Raw genomic sequence first — 20679 nt, forward strand, 5'->3', positions numbered from 1 at the left:
AGCTTGTTTGAGTTTGAGTTTGAGCGTCGTTTATCTTTTTTTCGAAAAACGCTGTTAGCTTTGAACTTTTTTTCTTGATTTTATTTGAAATGCTTATAATTTAATTTTATGTGATTTTGAACGGATTTAAAGCCAAGTGTGGGATTGTGATTGAAGTGCTTAATTTTAAGTGTAAAACTTGAATTTAATTAAATAAGCTATCTTACTCAAAAATAAACAATTTACTCAAAATATTTGAAAAATCAAAAACACAGAAAAAATTCTTTATCAAATAACAAATAGAAAAAGTGCGAAAATTAAAAAAAATAACCAAAATAAAGAAAATGAAAAAAAAAAAACGTTAATGACCTAAACTACTAGATGACAATAATGACCCAAATGATCAAAATTACCCAAATGACCAAAATGACTTAAATGACCGGAATAATCTAAATGACCTAAATAACCAAAATGATTAAATTACCAAAATGGCTAAAATGACCAAAATGACAAAAAATACACAAATAACCTAAATGACTTAAATGACCTAAATAGCCAAAATTACAAAAATGACCCAAGTGACCAAAATAACCTAAATAACCAAAATGACCTAAATGAACTAAATGAACTAAATGAACTAAATGACCTAAATTACCTAAATGACCTAAATGACCAAAATAACCTAAATGACCTAAATTACCCAAATGACCCACATAACCAAAATTACCTTAATGACCCAAATGATCAAAATAACCTAAATGACCTAAATGACTTAAATGACCTAAATGACCAAAATTACCTAAATGACCTAAATTACCCAAATGACCTAAATTACCCAAATGACCTAAATGACCTAAATGACCTAAATTACCTAAATGACCCATATAACCGAAATAACCTAAATGACCAAAATGACCAAAACGATCAAAAGACCAATATGACCAAAATAACCAAAATTGCAAAAATTACCTAATGACCAACATTACCATAATGAACAAAATTACCCAAATGACCAAAATGACCAAAATGTCAAAAATGACCAAAATAACCAAAACACTGAAATGACCAAAATGACCAATATGACCAAAATGACCAAAATTGCAAAAATGACCAAAATGACCAAAATGACCAAACGACCAAAATGACCAAAATGGTCAAAATTACCATAATCACCAAAATTACCAAAATTACCTGAATGGCCTAAATGACCTAAATGACCAAAAAGACCAAAATGACCAAAATGGCCAAAATTAACAAAATAACCATATAGCCAAAATGACCAAATTGACCAAATGGCCTAGTGGCTAAAATGACCAAAATGACCAAAATGACCAAAATGACCAAAATGACAAAAATGACAAAAATGACAAAAATGACAAAAATGACAAAAATCACAAGAATGACAAGAATCACAAAAATGACAAAAATAACTTAAATGACTAAAAGACAAAAATGAAAAAAAAACACAAAAATTACTTAATGACAAAAATGACAAAAATGACAAAAATGACAAAAATGACAAAAATGACAAAAATGACAAAAATGACAAAAATGACAAAAATGACAAAAATGACAAAAATGACAAAAATGCCAAAAATGACAAAAATGACAAAAATGACAAAAATGACAAAAATGACAAAAATGACAAAAATGACAAAAATGACAAAAATGACAAAAATGACAAAAATGACAAAAATGACAAAAATGACAAAAATGACAAAAATGACAAAAATGACAAAAATGACAAAAATGACAAAAATGACAAAAATGACAAAAATGACAAAAATGACAAAAATGACAAAAATGACAAAAATGACAAAAATGACAAAAATGACAAAAATGACAAAAATGACAAAAATGACAAAAATGACAAAAATGACAAAAATGACAAAAATGACAAAAATGACATAAATGACAAAATGACAAAAATGACAAAAATGACAAAAATGACCAAAATGACAAAAATTACAAAAATTACAAAAATTACAAAAATTACAAAAATTACAAAAATTACAAAAATTACAAAAATTACAAAAATTACAAAAATTACAAAAATTACAAAAATTACAAAAATTACAAAAATTACAAAAATTACAAAAATTACAAAAATTACAAAAATTACAAAAATTACAAAAATTACAAAAATTACAAAAATTACAAAAATTTCAAAAATTACAAAAATTACAAAAAATACAAAAAATACAAAAATTACAAAAATTACAAAAATTACAAAAATTACAAAAATTACAAAAATTACAAAAATGACAAAAATGACAAAAATTACAAAAATTAAATGACCTAAATGACCTAAATGACCAAAATTACCTAAATGACCTAAATTACCCAAATGACCCACATAACCAAAATTACCTTAATGACCCAAATGATCAAAATAACCTAAATGACCTAAATGACTTAAATGACCTAAATGACCAAAATTACCTAAATGACCTAAATTACCCAAATGACCTAAATTACCCAAATGACCTAAATGACCTAAATTACCTAAATGACCCATATAACCGAAATAACCTAAATGACCAAAATGACCAAAACGATCAAAAGACCAATATGACCAAAATAACCAAAATTGCAAAAATTACCTAATGACCAACATTACCATAATGAACAAAATTACCCAAATGACCAAAATGACCAAAATGTCAAAAATGACCAAAATAACCAAAACACTGAAATGACCAAAATGACCAATATGACCAAAATGACCAAAATTGCAAAAATGACCAAAATGACCAAAATGACCAAACGACCAAAATGACCAAAATGGTCAAAATTACCATAATCACCAAAATTACCAAAATTACCTGAATGGCCTAAATGACCTAAATGACCAAAAAGACCAAAATGACCAAAATGGCCAAAATTAACAAAATAACCATAATGGCCAAAATGACCAAATTGACCAAATGGCCTAGTGGCTAAAATGACCAAAATGACCAAAATGACCAAAATGACCAAAATGACAAAAATGACAAAAATGACAAAAATGACAAAAATGACAAAAATCACAAGAATGACAAGAATCACAAAAATGACAAAAATAACTTAAATGACTAAAAGACAAAAATGAAAAAAAAACACAAAAATTACTTAATGACAAAAATGACAAAAATGACAAAAATGACAAAAATGACAAAAATGACAAAAATGACAAAAATGACAAAAATGACAAAAATGACAAAAATGACAAAAATGACAAAAATGCCAAAAATGACAAAAATGACAAAAATGACAAAAATGACAAAAATGACAAAAATGACAAAAATGACAAAAATGACAAAAATGACAAAAATGACAAAAATGACAAAAATGACAAAAATGACAAAAATGACAAAAATGACAAAAATGACAAAAATGACAAAAATGACAAAAATGACAAAAATGACAAAAATGACAAAAATGACAAAAATGACAAAAATGACAAAAATGACAAAAATGACAAAAATGACAAAAATGACAAAAATGACAAAAATGACAAAAATGACAAAAATGACAAAAATGACAAAAATGACAAAAATGACAAAAATGACAAAAATGACAAAAATGACAAAAATGACAAAAATGACATAAATGACAAAATGACAAAAATGACAAAAATGACCAAAATGACAAAAATTACAAAAATTACAAAAATTACAAAAATTACAAAAATTACAAAAATTACAAAAATTACAAAAATTACAAAAATTACAAAAATTACAAAAATTACAAAAATTACAAAAATTACAAAAATTACAAAAATTACAAAAATTACAAAAATTTCAAAAATTACAAAAATTACAAAAAATACAAAAAATACAAAAATTACAAAAATTACAAAAATTACAAAAATTACAAAAATTACAAAAATTACAAAAATGACAAAAATGACAAAAATTACAAAAATTAAATGACCTAAATGACCTAAATGACCAAAATTACCTAAATGACCTAAATTACCCAAATGACCCACATAACCAAAATTACCTTAATGACCCAAATGATCAAAATAACCTAAATGACCTAAATGACTTAAATGACCTAAATGACCAAAATTACCTAAATGACCTAAATTACCCAAATGACCTAAATTACCCAAATGACCTAAATGACCTAAATTACCTAAATGACCCATATAACCGAAATAACCTAAATGACCAAAATGACCAAAACGATCAAAAGACCAATATGACCAAAATAACCAAAATTGCAAAAATTACCTAATGACCAACATTACCATAATGAACAAAATTACCCAAATGACCAAAATGACCAAAATGTCAAAAATGACCAAAATAACCAAAACACTGAAATGACCAAAATGACCAATATGACCAAAATGACCAAAATTGCAAAAATGACCAAAATGACCAAAATGACCAAACGACCAAAATGACCAAAATGGTCAAAATTACCATAATCACCAAAATTACCAAAATTACCTGAATGGCCTAAATGACCTAAATGACCAAAAAGACCAAAATGACCAAAATGGCCAAAATTAACAAAATAACCATAATGGCCAAAATGACCAAATTGACCAAATGGCCTAGTGGCTAAAATGACCAAAATGACCAAAATGACCAAAATGACCAAAATGACCAAAATGACCAAAATGACAAAAATGACAAAAATGACAAAAATCACAAGAATGACAAGAATCACAAAAATGACAAAAATGACAAAAATAACTTAAATGACTAAAAGACAAAAATGACAAAAATGAAAAAAAAAACACAAAAATTACTTAATGACAAAAATGACAAAAATGACAAAAATGACAAAAATGACAAAAATGACAAAAATGACAAAAATGACAAAAATGACAAAAATGACAAAAATGACAAAAATGACAAAAATGACAAAAATGACAAAAATGACAAAAATGACAAAAATGACAAAAATGACAAAAATGACAAAAATGACAAAAATTACAAAAATTACAAAAATTACAAATAAGACAAAAATGACAAAAATGACAAAAATGACAAAAAATGACAAAAATGACAAAAATGACAAAAATGACAAAAATGACAAAAATGACAAAAATGACAAAAATGACAAAAATGACAAAAATGACAAAAATGACAAAAATGACAAAAATGACAAAAATGACAAAAATGACAAAAATGACAAAAATGACAAAAATGACAAAAATGACAAAAATGACAAAAATGACAAAAATGAAAAAAATGACAAAAATGACAAAAATGACAAAAATGACAAAAATGACAAAAATGACAAAAATGACAAAAATGACAAAAATGACAAAAATGACAAAAATGACAAAAATGACAAAAATGACAAAAATGACAAAAATGACAAAAATGACAAAAATGACAAAAATGACAAAAATGACAAAAATGACAAAAATGACAAAAATGACAAAAATGACAAAAATGACAAAAATGACAAAAATGACAAAAAAGACAAAAATGACAAAAATGACAAAAATGACAAAAATGACAAAAATGACAAAAATGACAAAAATGACAAAAATGACATAAATGACAAAATGACAAAAATGACAAAAATGACCAAAATGACAAAAATGACAAAAATTACAAAAATGACAAAAATTACAAAAATTACAAAAATTACAGAAATTACAAAAATTACAAAAATAACAAAAAATACAAAAATTACAAAAATTACAAAAATTACAAAAATTACAAAAATTACAAAAAATACAAAAAATACAAAAATTACAAAAATTACAAAAATTACAAAAAATACAAAAAATACAAAAATTACAAAAATTACAAAAATTACAAAAATTACAAAAATTACAAAAATTACAAAAATTACAAAAATTACAAAAATTACAAAAATTACAAAAATTAAATGACCTAAATGACCAAAATTACCTAAATGACCTAAATTACCCAAATGACCTAAATTACCCAAATGACCTAAATGACCTAAATTACCTAAATGACCCATATAACCGAAATAACCTAAATGACCAAAATGACCAAAACGATCAAAAGACCAATATGACCAAAATAACCAAAATTGCAAAAATTACCTAATGACCAACATTACCATAATGAACAAAATTACCCAAATGACCAAAATGACCCAAATGTCAAAAATGACCAAAATAACCAAAACACTGAAATGACCAAAATGACCAATATGACCAAAATGACCAAAATTGCAAAAATGACCAAAATGACCAAAATGACCAAACGACCAAAATGACCAAAATGGTCAAAATTACCATAATCACCAAAATTACCTAAATTACCTGAATGGCCTAAATGACCTAAATGACCAAAAAGACCAAAATGACCAAAATTAACAAAATAACCATAATGGCCAAAATGACCAAATTGACCAAATGGCCTAGTGGCTAAAATGACCAAAATGACCAAAATGACCAAAATGACCAAAATGACCAAAATGACCAAAATGACAAAAATGACAAAAATGACAAAAATGACAAAAATCACAAGAATGACAAGAATCACAAAAATGACAAAAATAACTCAAATGACTAAAAGACAAAAATGACAAAAATGAAAAAAAAACACAAAAATTACTTAATGACAAAAATGACAAAAATGACAAAAATGACAAAAATGACAAAAATGACAAAAATGACAAAAATGACAAAAATGACAAAAATGACAAAAATGACAAAAATGACAAAAATGACAAAAATGACAAAAATGACAAAAATGACAAAAATGACAAAAATGACAAAAATGACAAAAATGACAAAAATGACAAAAATTACAAAAATTACAAAAATGACAAAAATGACAAAAATGACAAAAATGACAAAAATGACAAAAATGACAAAAATGACAAAAATGACAAAAATGACAAAAATGACAAAAATGACAAAAATGACAAAAATGACAAAAATGACAAAAATGACAAAAATGACAAAAATGACAAAAATGACAAAAATGACAAAAATGACAAAAATGACAAAAATGACAAAAATTACAAAAATGACAAAAATGACAAAAATGACAAAAATGACAAAAATGACAAAAATGACAAAAATGACAAAAATGACAAAAATGACAAAAATGACAAAAATGACAAAAATGACAAAAATGACAAAAATGACAAAAATGACAAAAATGACAAAAATGACAAAAATTACAAAAATTACAAAAATGACAAAAATGACAAAAATGACAAAAATGACAAAAATTACCAAAATGACAAAAATTACAAAAATTACAAAAATTACAAAAATTACAAAAATTACAAAAATTACAAAAATTACAAAAATTACAAAAATTACAAAAATTACAAAAATTACAAAAATTACAAAAATTACAAAAATTACAAAAATTACAAAAATTACAAAAATTACAAAAATTACAAAAATTACAAAAATTACAAAAATTACAAAAATTACAAAAATTACAAAAATTACAAAAATTACAAAAATTACAAAAAATACAAAAAATACAAAAAATACAAAAATTACAAAAATTACAAAAATTACAAAAATTACAAAAATTACAAAAATTACAAAAATTACAAAAATTACAAAAATTACAAAAATTACAAAAATTACAAAAATTACAAAAACTACAAAAATTACAAAAATTACAAAAATTACAAAAATTACAAAAATTACAAAAATTACAAAAATTACAAAATTACAAAAATTACAAAAATTACAAAAATTACAAAAATTACAAAAATTACAAAAATTACAAAAATTACAAAAATTACAAAAATTACAAAAATTACAAAAATTACAAAAATTACAAAAATTACAAAAATTACAAAAATTACAAAAATTACAAAAATTACAAAAATTACAAAAATTACAAAAATTACAAAAATTACAAAAATTACAAAAATTACAAAAATTACAAAAATTACAAATATTACAAAAATTACAAAAATTACAAAAATTACAAACATTACAAAAATTACAAAAATTACAAAAATTACAAAAACTACAAAAATTACAAAAATTACAAAAATTACAAAAATACAAAAAATATAAAAAAAATATAAAAATTACAAAAATTACAAAATTCACAAAAAAAAAAATTACAAAAACTACAAAAATGACAAAAAATGTCAATTGCAAAAATTGCAAAAGTGACCAAAAGGACCCAAATGACGCAATAACCAAAATGACTTAAAATACCTAAAAGACCATAAAAAATAAGACAACGGAAAAATTGGTTCGACAATAACTTTTCATCTACTTGTTTGTCACGTGTCAGCTTGATTGTTGGATTTTCAAAGAAATTTATTTTTGTTTGATTGTTTAAGGTTAATTTAAAATTGCACTTCAATCCGTTCCCCACACTGACTAATGCCGATTGCAACAACTAAGAAACAGTTACCCGTATCATTTGTTAAAAATGTCATAATCATTTTACTCTCATTTTGCGTAACATTTCCGTGAAATTTCATAAGTTTCCGCACTACTGCTGCTGCCGCTGTCACTTGTTACTTCTTCTTCTTCGTTGTCTTCTTGATTAATCGATGTGTTTGTTTTTTGTGTCTCTTTAAGTTGCGTTTCTTTTGGAGTTCTTCTCGTTTCGATGCTTGTGTTTACAATTCGAACATTGTTGAATAATTTGAAAACATAAACGATGTAAACAAACACATTCCACTCAGCTTATTGTTTGTTTACATCGGGAGCCCAAGCATGTAAACACAGCTTCTTGTTTTGTTAATATCTGTGTGGTTGTGTCTCTCTGGAAATTATTCTGTAAACAAAACAAATACAAACAACAATAATTTGACAAGCGGAACCCCGGAAAGAGAGAAAAAGCGAAACGAAAAGAGAGAGAGAGAAAACAAACAAACAAAAAAAAACTTTCCTATCTATTTATTCTTTATACCAAAAGGGAACAAAACATTCTAGCGCTTTAAGTCTTCCGACTGAAGTCCCGCAACGCGCAAATTCCGTACCGCCGTCGCCTAGCACAAACGAAATCCGTTCGCCGCACAGCACTTCCTCGAACCAGGGCAGCGATTCGCTGTCGAGTTCCGAGCTCGCTTTGCATGACTTTGGGCTGCGTAGCCTGGGGCTCGGCCACGGCCACCCCGGCCAGCGCCAGCGGGTCCGGCCGAAGGTGTCGAGTGCCGACTCGATCCTGGCCATGTTCAAGAACTTTGCCACGTCGAGCGCCGGGATCAACCTGCCGTCGTCGATCGTGATCTCGCCGTCGTCGACCCCGACGGCGTCCAGTCCGCAGGACGACGTGGCCGGCGATGACGACTCGTCGACCTCGTCCATCCACACGCCGGTCAGCTACTCGAGTGGGGGTGGTGGGGGCGCCGGGGGTGGCCCCGATTCGCCCGTGTTCTACCGGCAGAGCACGATCGAGGTGCCGGTACTCGACGCCCTCAGTGCCGCGCATAAAACGACGACCACGACGACCACCACCACACAGTTGCATCCGCCAACCATCCTGCTGGAGATCCCCAGCAACGGAATCAATAACAAGTGCCTATCCCCAATCAGAGAGATGCCCACGCCGATCCCGTCTCCGGCGTTGACGCCGATCATGCCGCGGCCGGCGCGGAACCGCTCCCCCCAGGCCATCCATGACGAGTCGATGTCGGTGACGTTCAGCGGCGATTACGCCGGGTACAATGTAAGCAGTTTCTCCCGCGCCGTCGTCCAAGTCCTCCCTAATCGCTCGATCTTTCGCTTTGTTTGCCCCCCCTAGAACCCCAACAAGCTGAACCACCAGGTCACGATCGAAATCAACCAGCCCGAATCCGACACTGACTCGCCGACGCCGACCAACTTCTCCAACGACAGCACCACCAGCAGTTCCGGCTCCAGCAAGAGCCGCAAGCCAACTCCGCCGCGGATCTCCATCTCGATCGACGTCCAACCGCCGACGCCGGAACGCGAGCGGGCCCAGCGTCCGCGCGATCTCGTCATTCCCGAGCTGATCATCCAGCAGCCCAGCCCGACGCGCGAGCGGACCGCGGTCGTAATGTTTCCCGGCTCACCTCCTCCGCAGCGGGCCAGCATCGGCGAGACCAGCTCCTTCTTCCCGAACAAGCAGCAGCAGAAAAGGTTCGTCGATCGTTGTCGTGTGTGTGTGTGTTGATGTTGTGTTGTGATCCCGTTGTCGTTGTCGATGTTGTGTACTGATCCCCCTCGTTCCGTCTCCGCAGATTGCTGAAGCAGTGGGAAAAGCCCGGCTCGCTCGATCTGCCGTTCGAGCCGCCCATGATCACGATCACGTCCAACATGGCGGAGGTCGAGTCGGACGCGGACTGCATGTCCCCGGCTCCCACAGGTAAACCGAACGGGATCAACCCGACCACCCTGGGCGTCGTGTCCGGTAGTTCCGTAGGAATGTGCTATCTCAGTCCGTTTTCGATGTGTACCCGCGGTGATCGTGCGCCGTCCGAAAGTAATCTCAGCTCGTCCGGCTACTCTAGTATGGCTAGTCCCGGTCCCAGTAGGTGCGGCTCTAGCAATCCGCTCTGTCCCAGCGAGATGGAAGATCCGGGCTCAGGTGAGGCAACTCGTTCCACGCCGGTTCTACTGTACCGTACTGTACCTCCATAGCCGACGATCCGAGAGCTGCTCTAACACACTGTTTTTGTACATACGCTTTCTTCCCTCCCAAACTCACAAAACCCCAACTCTTCAACCGTGTCCATACAACAATCATGCATCACCACTACCAACGCGCGATCATCCACCGTCACCAACACCACCAAAAGGTTCCGCCGGAACGGGCTTTCCGGGGCTGGGCTCCATGATGGGCGCCACCGGTCGTCGCCAAACGTCGTCGATCCTCAAGAAACACAACGACTCCTCCAGCGGTGGAACATCGGCCGCAAGCGGTGGCGGCGGCGGCGGAGCCGCCCACGACTCCTTTCGGCTAAGATCCGACTCGGAAACCCTGTCCGACGACCCCCTGCTCGAATCCAACGACGAAGGCATCGGCACGGACCACCTGGACGAGAAGATCGAGGAAGGGGAAATCCGCAGCGCCAAAGAGCTGGAGCTCTACATCGGCAAGGAGCTGATCGAGACGGGGAACCGCATCCTGCACCCGGAAGCGAGCGCCGCCGCCGCCACCATGTCCCAGCTGCAGCTGCCCTCGATCGTGATACAGACCGAGGGCTTCGACAAGCTGTCGCCGGTGTCGTCGCGCTCCGAGAGCCCCCTGAGGTAACCCCTGTGTGACATGCGGCTGCTCCAGACGCGTTGAACTTCTCAGACAAATAACAAAAACCCTAAAAAAGATCGGTTCGGCTGCGGTAAATATTCTCAACCAACCTCCTTCTCTCTGTTGTGACCCCGCAACACACACAAACTAGAACACCCCAATTTCGCACCCTCTTTTTCTCTCTACTCTCTATAACCTCAATCTTTTAGGCAGAATAAACCCCTTCACGCAACAAGTTGCTATCTCTCTTTTGGCCCACCCCCCCAAAACGTTGCCGCGGAAGCTCGAGGTTGCGCGATAATCTTGTGTGTCGTCGAGTTGTCATGTGCTCTTTTGAAGCTCTTTAACCATTGGTTCCATTTTTGACATCCACCGATTGGGTTCCCGTGTTACCTGTAATGTTGATACTCCTTGATCAGTGATCTTGTCGTCTGTCAAACAAGAGTGTTTTTGTTTTTGTTTCTATGAACCTCCGGCACCTGGAATATCCAACGCCACATTTAACTGGATTTAGTTTTCTGATTCAGTTGCGCCAAAACAAACACACTCTTGTTCTACAAGCGTCACTAAGCTTTCATTCATTTGACAGTTCCGTAGTAAATTTTCAACAGGGCAAAACCTTGGACGTAAACAAGCAGCCTATCCCACTTACACTTAACGTGAACTGTCAGTAGAGCGAAAAGGATACAGCGTGGTTTCGTTAATGTCCGAAATTCCGCTAATTCGGACGCATTCGACCTAAAAACAAATATTGAGTTGTCAAACTAATATCTACATTTCGTTCTTTAATCATCGTTTTCCGAGGACTTGGTTTCGTGCTTTTGACAGCTGTAAGCGAATTCGGATGCAGTTCCATTCGAATTAACGAGTCCGTTCTATAGACTATTTGTTTACATCTGATGTTTCGCCCTTATGAAAAATTACTAAAGAACTGTCAAATCAGGGTCCCAATCGAGCGACAAGACCTTGCAAGAACAAGGTAGGAATCACAATGAAATATGTTTGAGAAAAAAACGTCATTATAAACATCATTACATTACGAACAATAAATCCAGAGTTTTTTTTTGAATAGGTCCTATATCCAGGTTTTTAAGCGAAGATGGCGTTGGAATGGTGAACGTCCGAAATGTCAAAATCGCGCAGTAGCACCAACATTAGAAAAAAATGTGGCTGTCATGCCATGGCACACTTTTTTCGTGATGTTGGTACCACTGCGTGATTTTGACATTTCGGGCGTTCACCTTTCGAACGCCATTTTCGCTTAATAACCTGGATACATATGAATGACAATAGTTTATAGGTCCTTTTCAAAAAAAACTCTAGATTTCTACTCTATGTTTGATGCTATAGAACTATTTTTTGATAATAAATACATTTTAATGCGATTTCAACCTAGTTCTTGCAAGATCTTGTCGCTCGGTAAAAACCCCTGATTTGACAGCTGGATATTTTATTTTTCGCGGTGAAATCATTTGACAGCTCGTATGAACTAAAGCGCACACGCACATAGAGTTATCTACGTGGGCAAGTTTGAGTGTACGTACACGAAAATAAAGTGAGGTTAAATTTTGTCCGGCCAGCAAAATGAAATGTTGCGCTAGTGTGCGTGCGCAAAACGTCATGATGATCTATTTTAACAGAAACACTGGTGGCAAAAATGTAAACAGTGCACGCGAGCTGTCAAAATCTTAACCTCTAAACCGAGTCAGCGTAGCACCCAAGACCTACTTTTCTAGAACTTTAGATCGACGTTCACAAAAAAATATAACAAATCAAAATTTGTTAATTAAAAAAGGTTTATTAAATTCTGAAAAACTTTTTTTAAAATCTATTTACGATTTAATTGAAAAATGAAACAACAAATTCATTTAAAAAAAATCAAAAACGAAAGAACTAAAAATTTTGAATTTGAGTGAAAACAGTTTTTGATAAATTTAATAATAATTAAAAACCTGGTTTCTTCTAGCTTCTGTGTTGAAAATTGCCAAATATAAAGTTTTTGCTCCTTGCTCAATAGGAAAAGAAAATAGAATGGCAAAAATTAGACAGTAACTATTTTTTTATGTTATTCAGATCCCAACGCTTAAAAATAAGGACAGTTAAATTTCTTTAAAAAATCAACATCTACGAATTCATAAAAAAAGAATTTCATCAGGTTTCCTTTTTAATTTTGTGAATCTTGATATTCAATTCTATAAATAAATCTTGAATTATTAAGTTACATTATTTTACTTTTCCTTGCCACTAATTTTATGTGAAATTTTTGAAGAGACAAATTCATGAAACATATATGTAATAGCTTCAATTCGAATCGTCTTAAACCGATTTCTCGACTTTTTCGAAACTCAAATAATAAGTATTATTTTCTTAACAGCAGAAAAACAAATGACATTTACAGTACAATATATGCATAGTAAAACATTTGCCAAACATAAACATCAAGAAAATGTCAAAAACAAATAAAATTGTGAACTTGATTTCACTTATTTTGTGTAAAGAAAAGCTTAAAACATTGTTTTATAAAATTTTCGGAACATTTAAAAATTCGTGTGAAAATATGTTTTTATCTTGATCGCTTTTTAATAATGTTTACTATCCAGAAATCATTGTTGGTTTATCAGGTTGTGAATAATCAAAAGCCATTTTAAATAAGAATACTTGCTTTACCTCTCATTTTATTTAAAGTTTGAAGGGGGAAATGCTACAAACATTTTTGTCTGTGTCTTTAAAGCATAACACTTTTTTTTTTTTTCAAAAAACGATTTCATTTTTTGATGATTATTTTTTTTGGATTTGAATATTTGAAAAAATATTGCAAATTTATTCAAAACTTTTAGAGTTTTTTTTAAAGGTCCTATAAACAAAATTTTCAATTTTTGCTTTTTGGGTGTTTTTAGAACCGCATTGAGTCAACGGTATTCAAAAACATCCGAAAAGCGAAAACTGATAATTTTGTTTATTGGATTTTTCAAAAAAAAAAAAAATCTCTTGCCTTATTAAATATTTTTCAAGCAAGTGCTCGGAATGGCCTACTTATCCAGGCTTGAGTGGCCACCCTGCACATAGTAGGCTTGGTGACCAAATAAACCAAGCAAAACAATGTAATTGAGCCAGTGTGACTTTGTAAACAAAGAGTGTATCCTGCTCACGCGAGGGGATGTTTACGTTAGTAGTGAGCGTGATACACTTTTTGCTTTCCAAACATCGCTTGAAACACTCAAACAGCTGATTTTCAGCTAACAATGCCTCTTACCCAGTGGATGTCAAAAATGGAAACTTACGAAGTGATTTGTTTACCTTTTTTCTGCACCCTGAGCAAACCACGTCAATCCATACAAAATGGCTGCCGGAACTTTCCTTAGGAGCGATCTGGAAAACGATCGGCAACAATTTGTACTGATTTGACGTGTTTGCTGAGGGTGTCGAAAAGTTTGGTTTTGTTACTGCTTGCAAAGACAATAAACAAACGACACGCTTACACTGTCTTTGGGAGTGTTCTTTTATTACGTAACGCAGTTGGAAGGAGAGGAGGGGGGGGGGGGTAGAAAAACTTGTATGAAAATTTCGTTACAAGAGGGGGGGGGGGTCCAAAATCTAAATTTTTGCGTTACGTAATAAAAGAATGCTTGCAACAATTTGTTTTTGTTTATCTTTTCAACTGCACGGTAATTTTTATTACTAATATTTCATCAAAACAAGCCAAAGTTACACTGAAAACTAAATGAAATTTACTCGGATTTTAGTGAACTTTATCCAAATCTGACAGTTTGTCACCAAACTGAATAAATTCAGTTTTGACGATTCAATGTTAAGTTTGACAGCTGATCTCTACCAGGGCTTCAACGCTAAGGTTGGCATTATTCTGCGTAAACATAAACAATTTCAGCTTCAAAAGAGCACATGGCAGCGACGATCCGTAAATTTCCCCTCACCCTATTGGCTGTCCGTAGTCCGCACCTTCCGTAACAAGAGTCCCCGCTTGCAACACCCCCTCAATTTCGAAAATTCGAATCTCTAAACGTGTGAATGAGAAGTTCAGCCGTCTTACAGCACCCACACACACAGACTCACTTTCCCCCAATTCGTGTAACAAGTACACACAAGCCTCTACTGTGACACCGCATGTGAACCCCGCCCCTCTCCGCAGTGACCGAACCGCCAGCATGGAGCGCTTCTCGCCGCTGTTCTACGGCAAGAAGGACCAGCAGCTGCCGTTTACCGACTCGGACGGTCTGTACGACTTCCCCTCGTCCGACGGTAAGGGCAGCTCGGCGACCGCGACTCACCACCGGAAGAGCACGGGCCGCAGGAGAGACCGACGCAGCTCGTCGCGCCAGAGCCTGTCGCCGTCCAAGTCGACCTCGGTGCTGCTGGAGATCCCCGGTGGTGGTGGAGGTGGCGGTTCCAAGGACCACAACAGCAGCACGTACAACTCGCACGGAGGAGGAGTTACAGTAGCGGCCGGCGCCGGTGGCGGTTCCAAGTACTACTCGAGCACGACCACGCCCACCCGGAAGAGCCCCAAGAGGAGACCACTGTATCGGCATCCCGTAGCGAGCAGCTCGTCGTCCACGGAATCGTTAACGTCCACACGAGAGTACGCACAAAGATCTAGCAAAGGTAAAGGCACCTTCTTTACCCGCCTCAAAAACACAAGCGCGTCGAAAGCCTTCTCTGTAACACACACCTTCCAAGGTTCACCTTCGACATCCTAGAGCCTTGTCTCAATGTCTCAACCGCCCATAACCTCAATCATTCATCTGACAGCAAATCTCTCTCTCTCTTTCTCTGTGTGTCTTTCTTTTCCCCATTTTGCCCACCCCTCCGACGACCCCCAATCCAGCATTCGTGACCTTCACGAAGGAAACGCAGCTGTGTGACTCGGGAGATGACACCGGAGAGGTACGTTCCGACTACAGCGCCGCCGACCAGCTGGCCGATTACCATGCCACGTTCCGTACTTCCACCTCCTACGACAACCACTTCCTTGCGGCGCAGCCGCCATCATCAACCTCACCAACAACAACAACCACAACCACTGCTACGACAGTTCAGGCAACGACCTACTACTACTCCCCATCCTCCTCCTCCTTCCCCCCACCACCACCATCATCATCCAAGCAGCCCGAGGCGCCGCCCCGGTTTGCGAGCGCCGCCGACTCTGACCTGTTCCGGCGGCTGCTCAACTTCAAGCTGGACAAGCTCACGGTGGCACCGGCGCCTACTACCTCATCCGGCGGCTACACCTACACCCGGATCTGTCAGAGCGACGACGACGACGACGCAGACCAAGACGACGACTACTTGGATGATGACTGGGACTGCGACGAGGACGACTTCACCACCACCAACGCGGAAGAGGAAGATGAAGAGTTTGACGGTTTCGAAAAGGTTTTGTTCTCTTTTTCTCGTACACATCTACCCATACCCCGTCCGACCCCCGCTCGCTCGCTTTGTCCACCCCCCCCCCAAAGCCCTGTCTAGCGTTTTAGATGAGATCCCCGCAAACACCACAATTCGGAATGTTAGAAATGAAAACAACTCAAACCCGACGTTTGACAGTTGCTCACCTTCAGCGTATTTCACTTTGAAGCGTGACGTAGCTGTCAAACCGCAGGTTTGACATACGCTAAAAGCCTCTCACACACACTAAATTAGACAAGAACAACACAAACAAACAAAAACTGGAACTGGAATGACGAAAAATCTCGGAATTGTGTTAGAGTGACACCCTGTTAGTGCCTTTAGCTGCATTTAGTTCAACCTGTAATTGCGATTCGTACTCAGTACACTTAGTGACGTAGTGGCGTTTTGTTTACGTGTGTAAATATTTTAAAAACAATAGCAAAGTGACGTTTCACGCGCTGTACAAAACGTTGGACGCGCACACACCTTCTAGTGGCTGTGTAGTAAGTGTGCGTTTTCTAGTGCGCGTGAGTAGCCCTATTGTTTGTTGATGTTTGCGTTTGACAACCTGTTAATACAAAACTTTTAGTTGAATTTTTAGATTAACTTCTAGTTGGAGATTCTAGTAGAGATCTTGTGGTAGTGCCGTAGTGGAGAGCTTATCGAGAGGCCGTCATCTGTGAGTTGTAGAAGTGTTCATCATGCTCACTCACCATCACACATACAAACTGTGTTGGGCTGTTGATGCGGTTGATGCCAGCCCTGCGTTTGACAGATATCTTACCTTTAGCGCTGTGGCGCCTTGGTTCTTCTTAGTAATGTAAACAACTCTGAAGGTAGAGCGATGTCAAGGGTGGTGTCAACTGTTTTTAACGGTCCTAAAAAAAGTATTCAAGATCATCAATTGAGTTTGACATTCATGTAAACATTATGGTAAGTTTGGTTGATAAATATTTGTTTTTTTTTTCGAATTGTTTTTTAAATGTTAATTTTATATCATTTTATCCTAGTTTGCAGAGAAAGCGTTTTTAATAGTTTAACGTGTAAAAAGAGAATTAACTTTGCAATATTTGATTTTATATTAGGTACACAAATTGTACTTAGACGATTTGAAACCTTTTGTCCTTTCGATATTTTGTCCTTTTGACGTTTTGTACTTTTAGCCTTTAGTCACTTTGACTTTTGTTTCAATATCGATCATTAGTCAACTTTCAACCTTATGTCTTTCCACCTTTTGTCCAATCGATTTTTTTGGGCATTCAATTTTATTTACTGATTTCAAAAAGAGTGAAAATTCAAAAATTTTCCGGTAAATTTTTTTTTAGAAAATAAAAAATAAAATGAAGTATTTATTGTTTTATTCGGTTTGGCATTCTTAACAACCACACAAAACAAACAAAAAATCTGTGAAATTTGTCCCAAAATTGATCTTATTTAAAAAAATTTTAAATCTCGTTATAAAACTCGATTAAAAATTTTGTTCATTAGAAAAAAAAAATAAAAATGTTGTTCATTGGACCTTAAAAAAAAACAAATATTCAATGCGGACAAGAGGTCGAAAAGACATGAGCGAATTTTAACAAATGACCGAAAGTAAACAAATGGTCAAAATGACTAATGTTCGAAAAGGCAAAGGATCATTAAAACAAGAAGGTTGAAAGTTAACCAGGCTCTGATAGAAGAAGGGGGGGGGGGCACTCGCATGAAAAACTGATAAAGTTATTTGGGAATGACCCCTGAACAAATCTAGAACAAATTTTCATTCGTTGAATTTTTGAAATATTTATGTAATGTGATGATGACGAAGTAAGGACAGTTTTCGAGAGTTAAAATTAATTAATAAAAAATATGAAATTCATTTTAAGACACCTGAATGTGGATTACATCATTCACATAGCTTTCTTAAGGTTGACATACCAAAACAGGAAAAATAAACCTCTTATTCTTCCAGCTAAAATTGAAAAAAATTAGGGAAAATATAATCAAATTATTAAATTAAATTGAAATTTAGAAGAAATTAATGTCATTAAAATTATACAGTCAAACTTCGCATAGTGCGCCGGCGTTGTTGTAACATAATATTTTTGTACACTTAAACCATGGTTTACGCTCAGGCGTTACGCTTTTTATTTGATTGATTTCTCGAAAATCGTGTTATGTTTTTACATTCTTTTGAAAGATTGCAAAAATGTTGCGTTGTTCCATAGAAATCGACGAAATAAAAAGCGTTACGCCTTAGCCTAATCCGGGATTTTAGTGTACCCATCTCAGACGCAGGCGTTACGTTGCAGTTGGTATAAAAAATATTTTTAAAATATGAAGTAAAATTTTAAAACTGACGAAGCTCAAAACATAGTTTTAGTTTTAGTGAATCGTTACATTTCTATAACAAATAATCCCTTTATAACGTGTTTTTCAAATTTCATTGATTTGTGTGTACAGTTAAACCACGGACGAAGTTAAACCTCGCGTAGTGCGCAGGCATTACGCTTTGTGTTTCTTCAATTACTCTAAAACGACATAATAGTTTCGCAATGTTTTTGAAGCTAGTTGTAGATTTGAATAAGACGAACAAATTGCTTCAGAAAGACTGCAAAAATATTGTGTCGTGTTTGAGAAATCGACGAAATACAAAGCGTAACGCCTGCACACTATACGGGTTTAACTGTATGTATAAAGATTTTTATGAATGGTGCATGTTACGAATGGACGCCATTTTGACTTTTCAGGCAGGCTCAACGACGTTACTATCCGTTACAATATGTGAAACGGAAGAAATTCAAAGCATAACGCCTACGCGTAAAATTGGGTTTTCTTGAAGTGCTTATTCCTTTCTAATATAACCCAGAATTTTACGAATTAGGGACGTAACGAATGGTAACGGCATCATGCCTGCCTGAAAAGTCAAAATTGCGTGATGATAATAATATGAAAGAACAATTCTAGAGTTTTTTTTAACAGGTTCTATAAACATATGAAAGACAAAAGCTTAAACACTCAACCCCGATGGTTTGACACCAACTGTTGTCGAACGAACGGGGTCACTTTTTAGTTTAACACCCCTTTTACACGGAGTTCACATACACTACCAAACGTTTGTTTTGATAGTGTGCGTGAGCGTCGTGTAAAAAGTGACAGTTCGTCACTTTTTAGTTTGACTTTGACCAACCAACGGGGTACAAATAAAAAAAAAGTGTTAAACGAAAAAGTGACCAACCACCGGGGGTTGACTGTAGCTTCTTATAAAAAAAAACCCTAGAATTGTTGGTATCCCCACCTGATTTGGAATTTTAGAATGGGTCTTACGCCGTTACTATCCGTTAAAACCCTCTAAGAAATGTAACGCTGGATATTACAGTTAAACTTTTTATTACGTTTTGTAATTCGTTTTTTTTAACGATATCCAGATTTTTGAAAATGAAGACGTTACGAATGTTAACCATTTGGTACCGCTTTTTGCCCACCTGAAAATATCCGGTTCGTTTTGAATGGTAACGGCGAAAGACCCATTTAAATCCAGGTTTTTAAGCATGGAGGACGTTACGAATGTTAACTGCGTTACGCACACCTTAAATGTCAACATGGCTTGGTGCTACCAACATTACAAACAAATTTTTCATGGTATGACAGCTACACTTTTTTATAATGTTGGTACCACTACACGATTTTGACATTGCTGACGTGCGTGACGCCGTTAATTTTCGTAACGCCCTCCATGCTTAAAAATCTAGATGTTCAAAATCGAGTGGTGATACCAACATTAGACAATACAAGGTTGTAATCTATATAATAATCATTGATCATATTAGCGTCTAACGATAATCTATCCTTATCGTTATCGTTATTTCGATAATTCTATCAGCGATAATCTAAGCGACGATAACGGACGATAACTCATTTTTTATAATCTTCTTAAAAATTACCTAATCCTAACATATCATGTAAAATTTTCACCAACAATATATTTTTTGATAATGTAGTAAGTTTAAATGTATTAATACTAAAAAAAATCATAAAATACCGTATATTTTGAAGTTACTTTATTTTGATTTTTTGCAATATGGGTATCAATCGCAGCAAAATTTGTATGCATATTCTTTGTATTGTTTTTTTTTTTTGTAAAATACTAAAATTTTCACAAAATTTCGACTTT

At 34.9% G+C, this 20679-nt stretch overlaps 1 protein-coding gene across 8 annotated transcripts in view; it reads left to right on the top strand.

Moving 5' to 3' along the window:
• LOC120421415 (uncharacterized) overlaps positions 1-20679 on the top strand; it is a 241760-nt gene that overhangs the window by 217522 nt on the left and 3559 nt on the right. For 3 of the 8 annotated variants that reach the window (XM_039584620.2, XM_039584622.2, XM_039584621.2), the window contains 6 exons: positions 8823-9575; positions 9651-10009; positions 10111-10457; positions 10669-11122; positions 15268-15740; positions 15964-16511. In XM_039584620.2, the coding sequence (XP_039440554.1) occupies positions 8823-9575; positions 9651-10009; positions 10111-10457; positions 10669-11122; positions 15268-15740; positions 15964-16511 (2934 nt within the window). Of the gene's footprint in view, positions 1-8822; positions 9576-9650; positions 10010-10110; positions 10458-10668; positions 11212-15267; positions 15741-15963; positions 16512-20679 lie in introns of those variants that run through there. The other 5 variants (XM_039584623.2, XM_052708657.1, XM_052708687.1 and 2 more) reach the window with 3 other exon arrangements.

Source organism: Culex pipiens, chromosome 1, assembly GCF_016801865.2.
Source record: "Culex pipiens pallens isolate TS chromosome 1, TS_CPP_V2, whole genome shotgun sequence".
Lineage (NCBI taxonomy): Eukaryota > Metazoa > Arthropoda > Insecta > Diptera > Culicidae > Culex > Culex pipiens.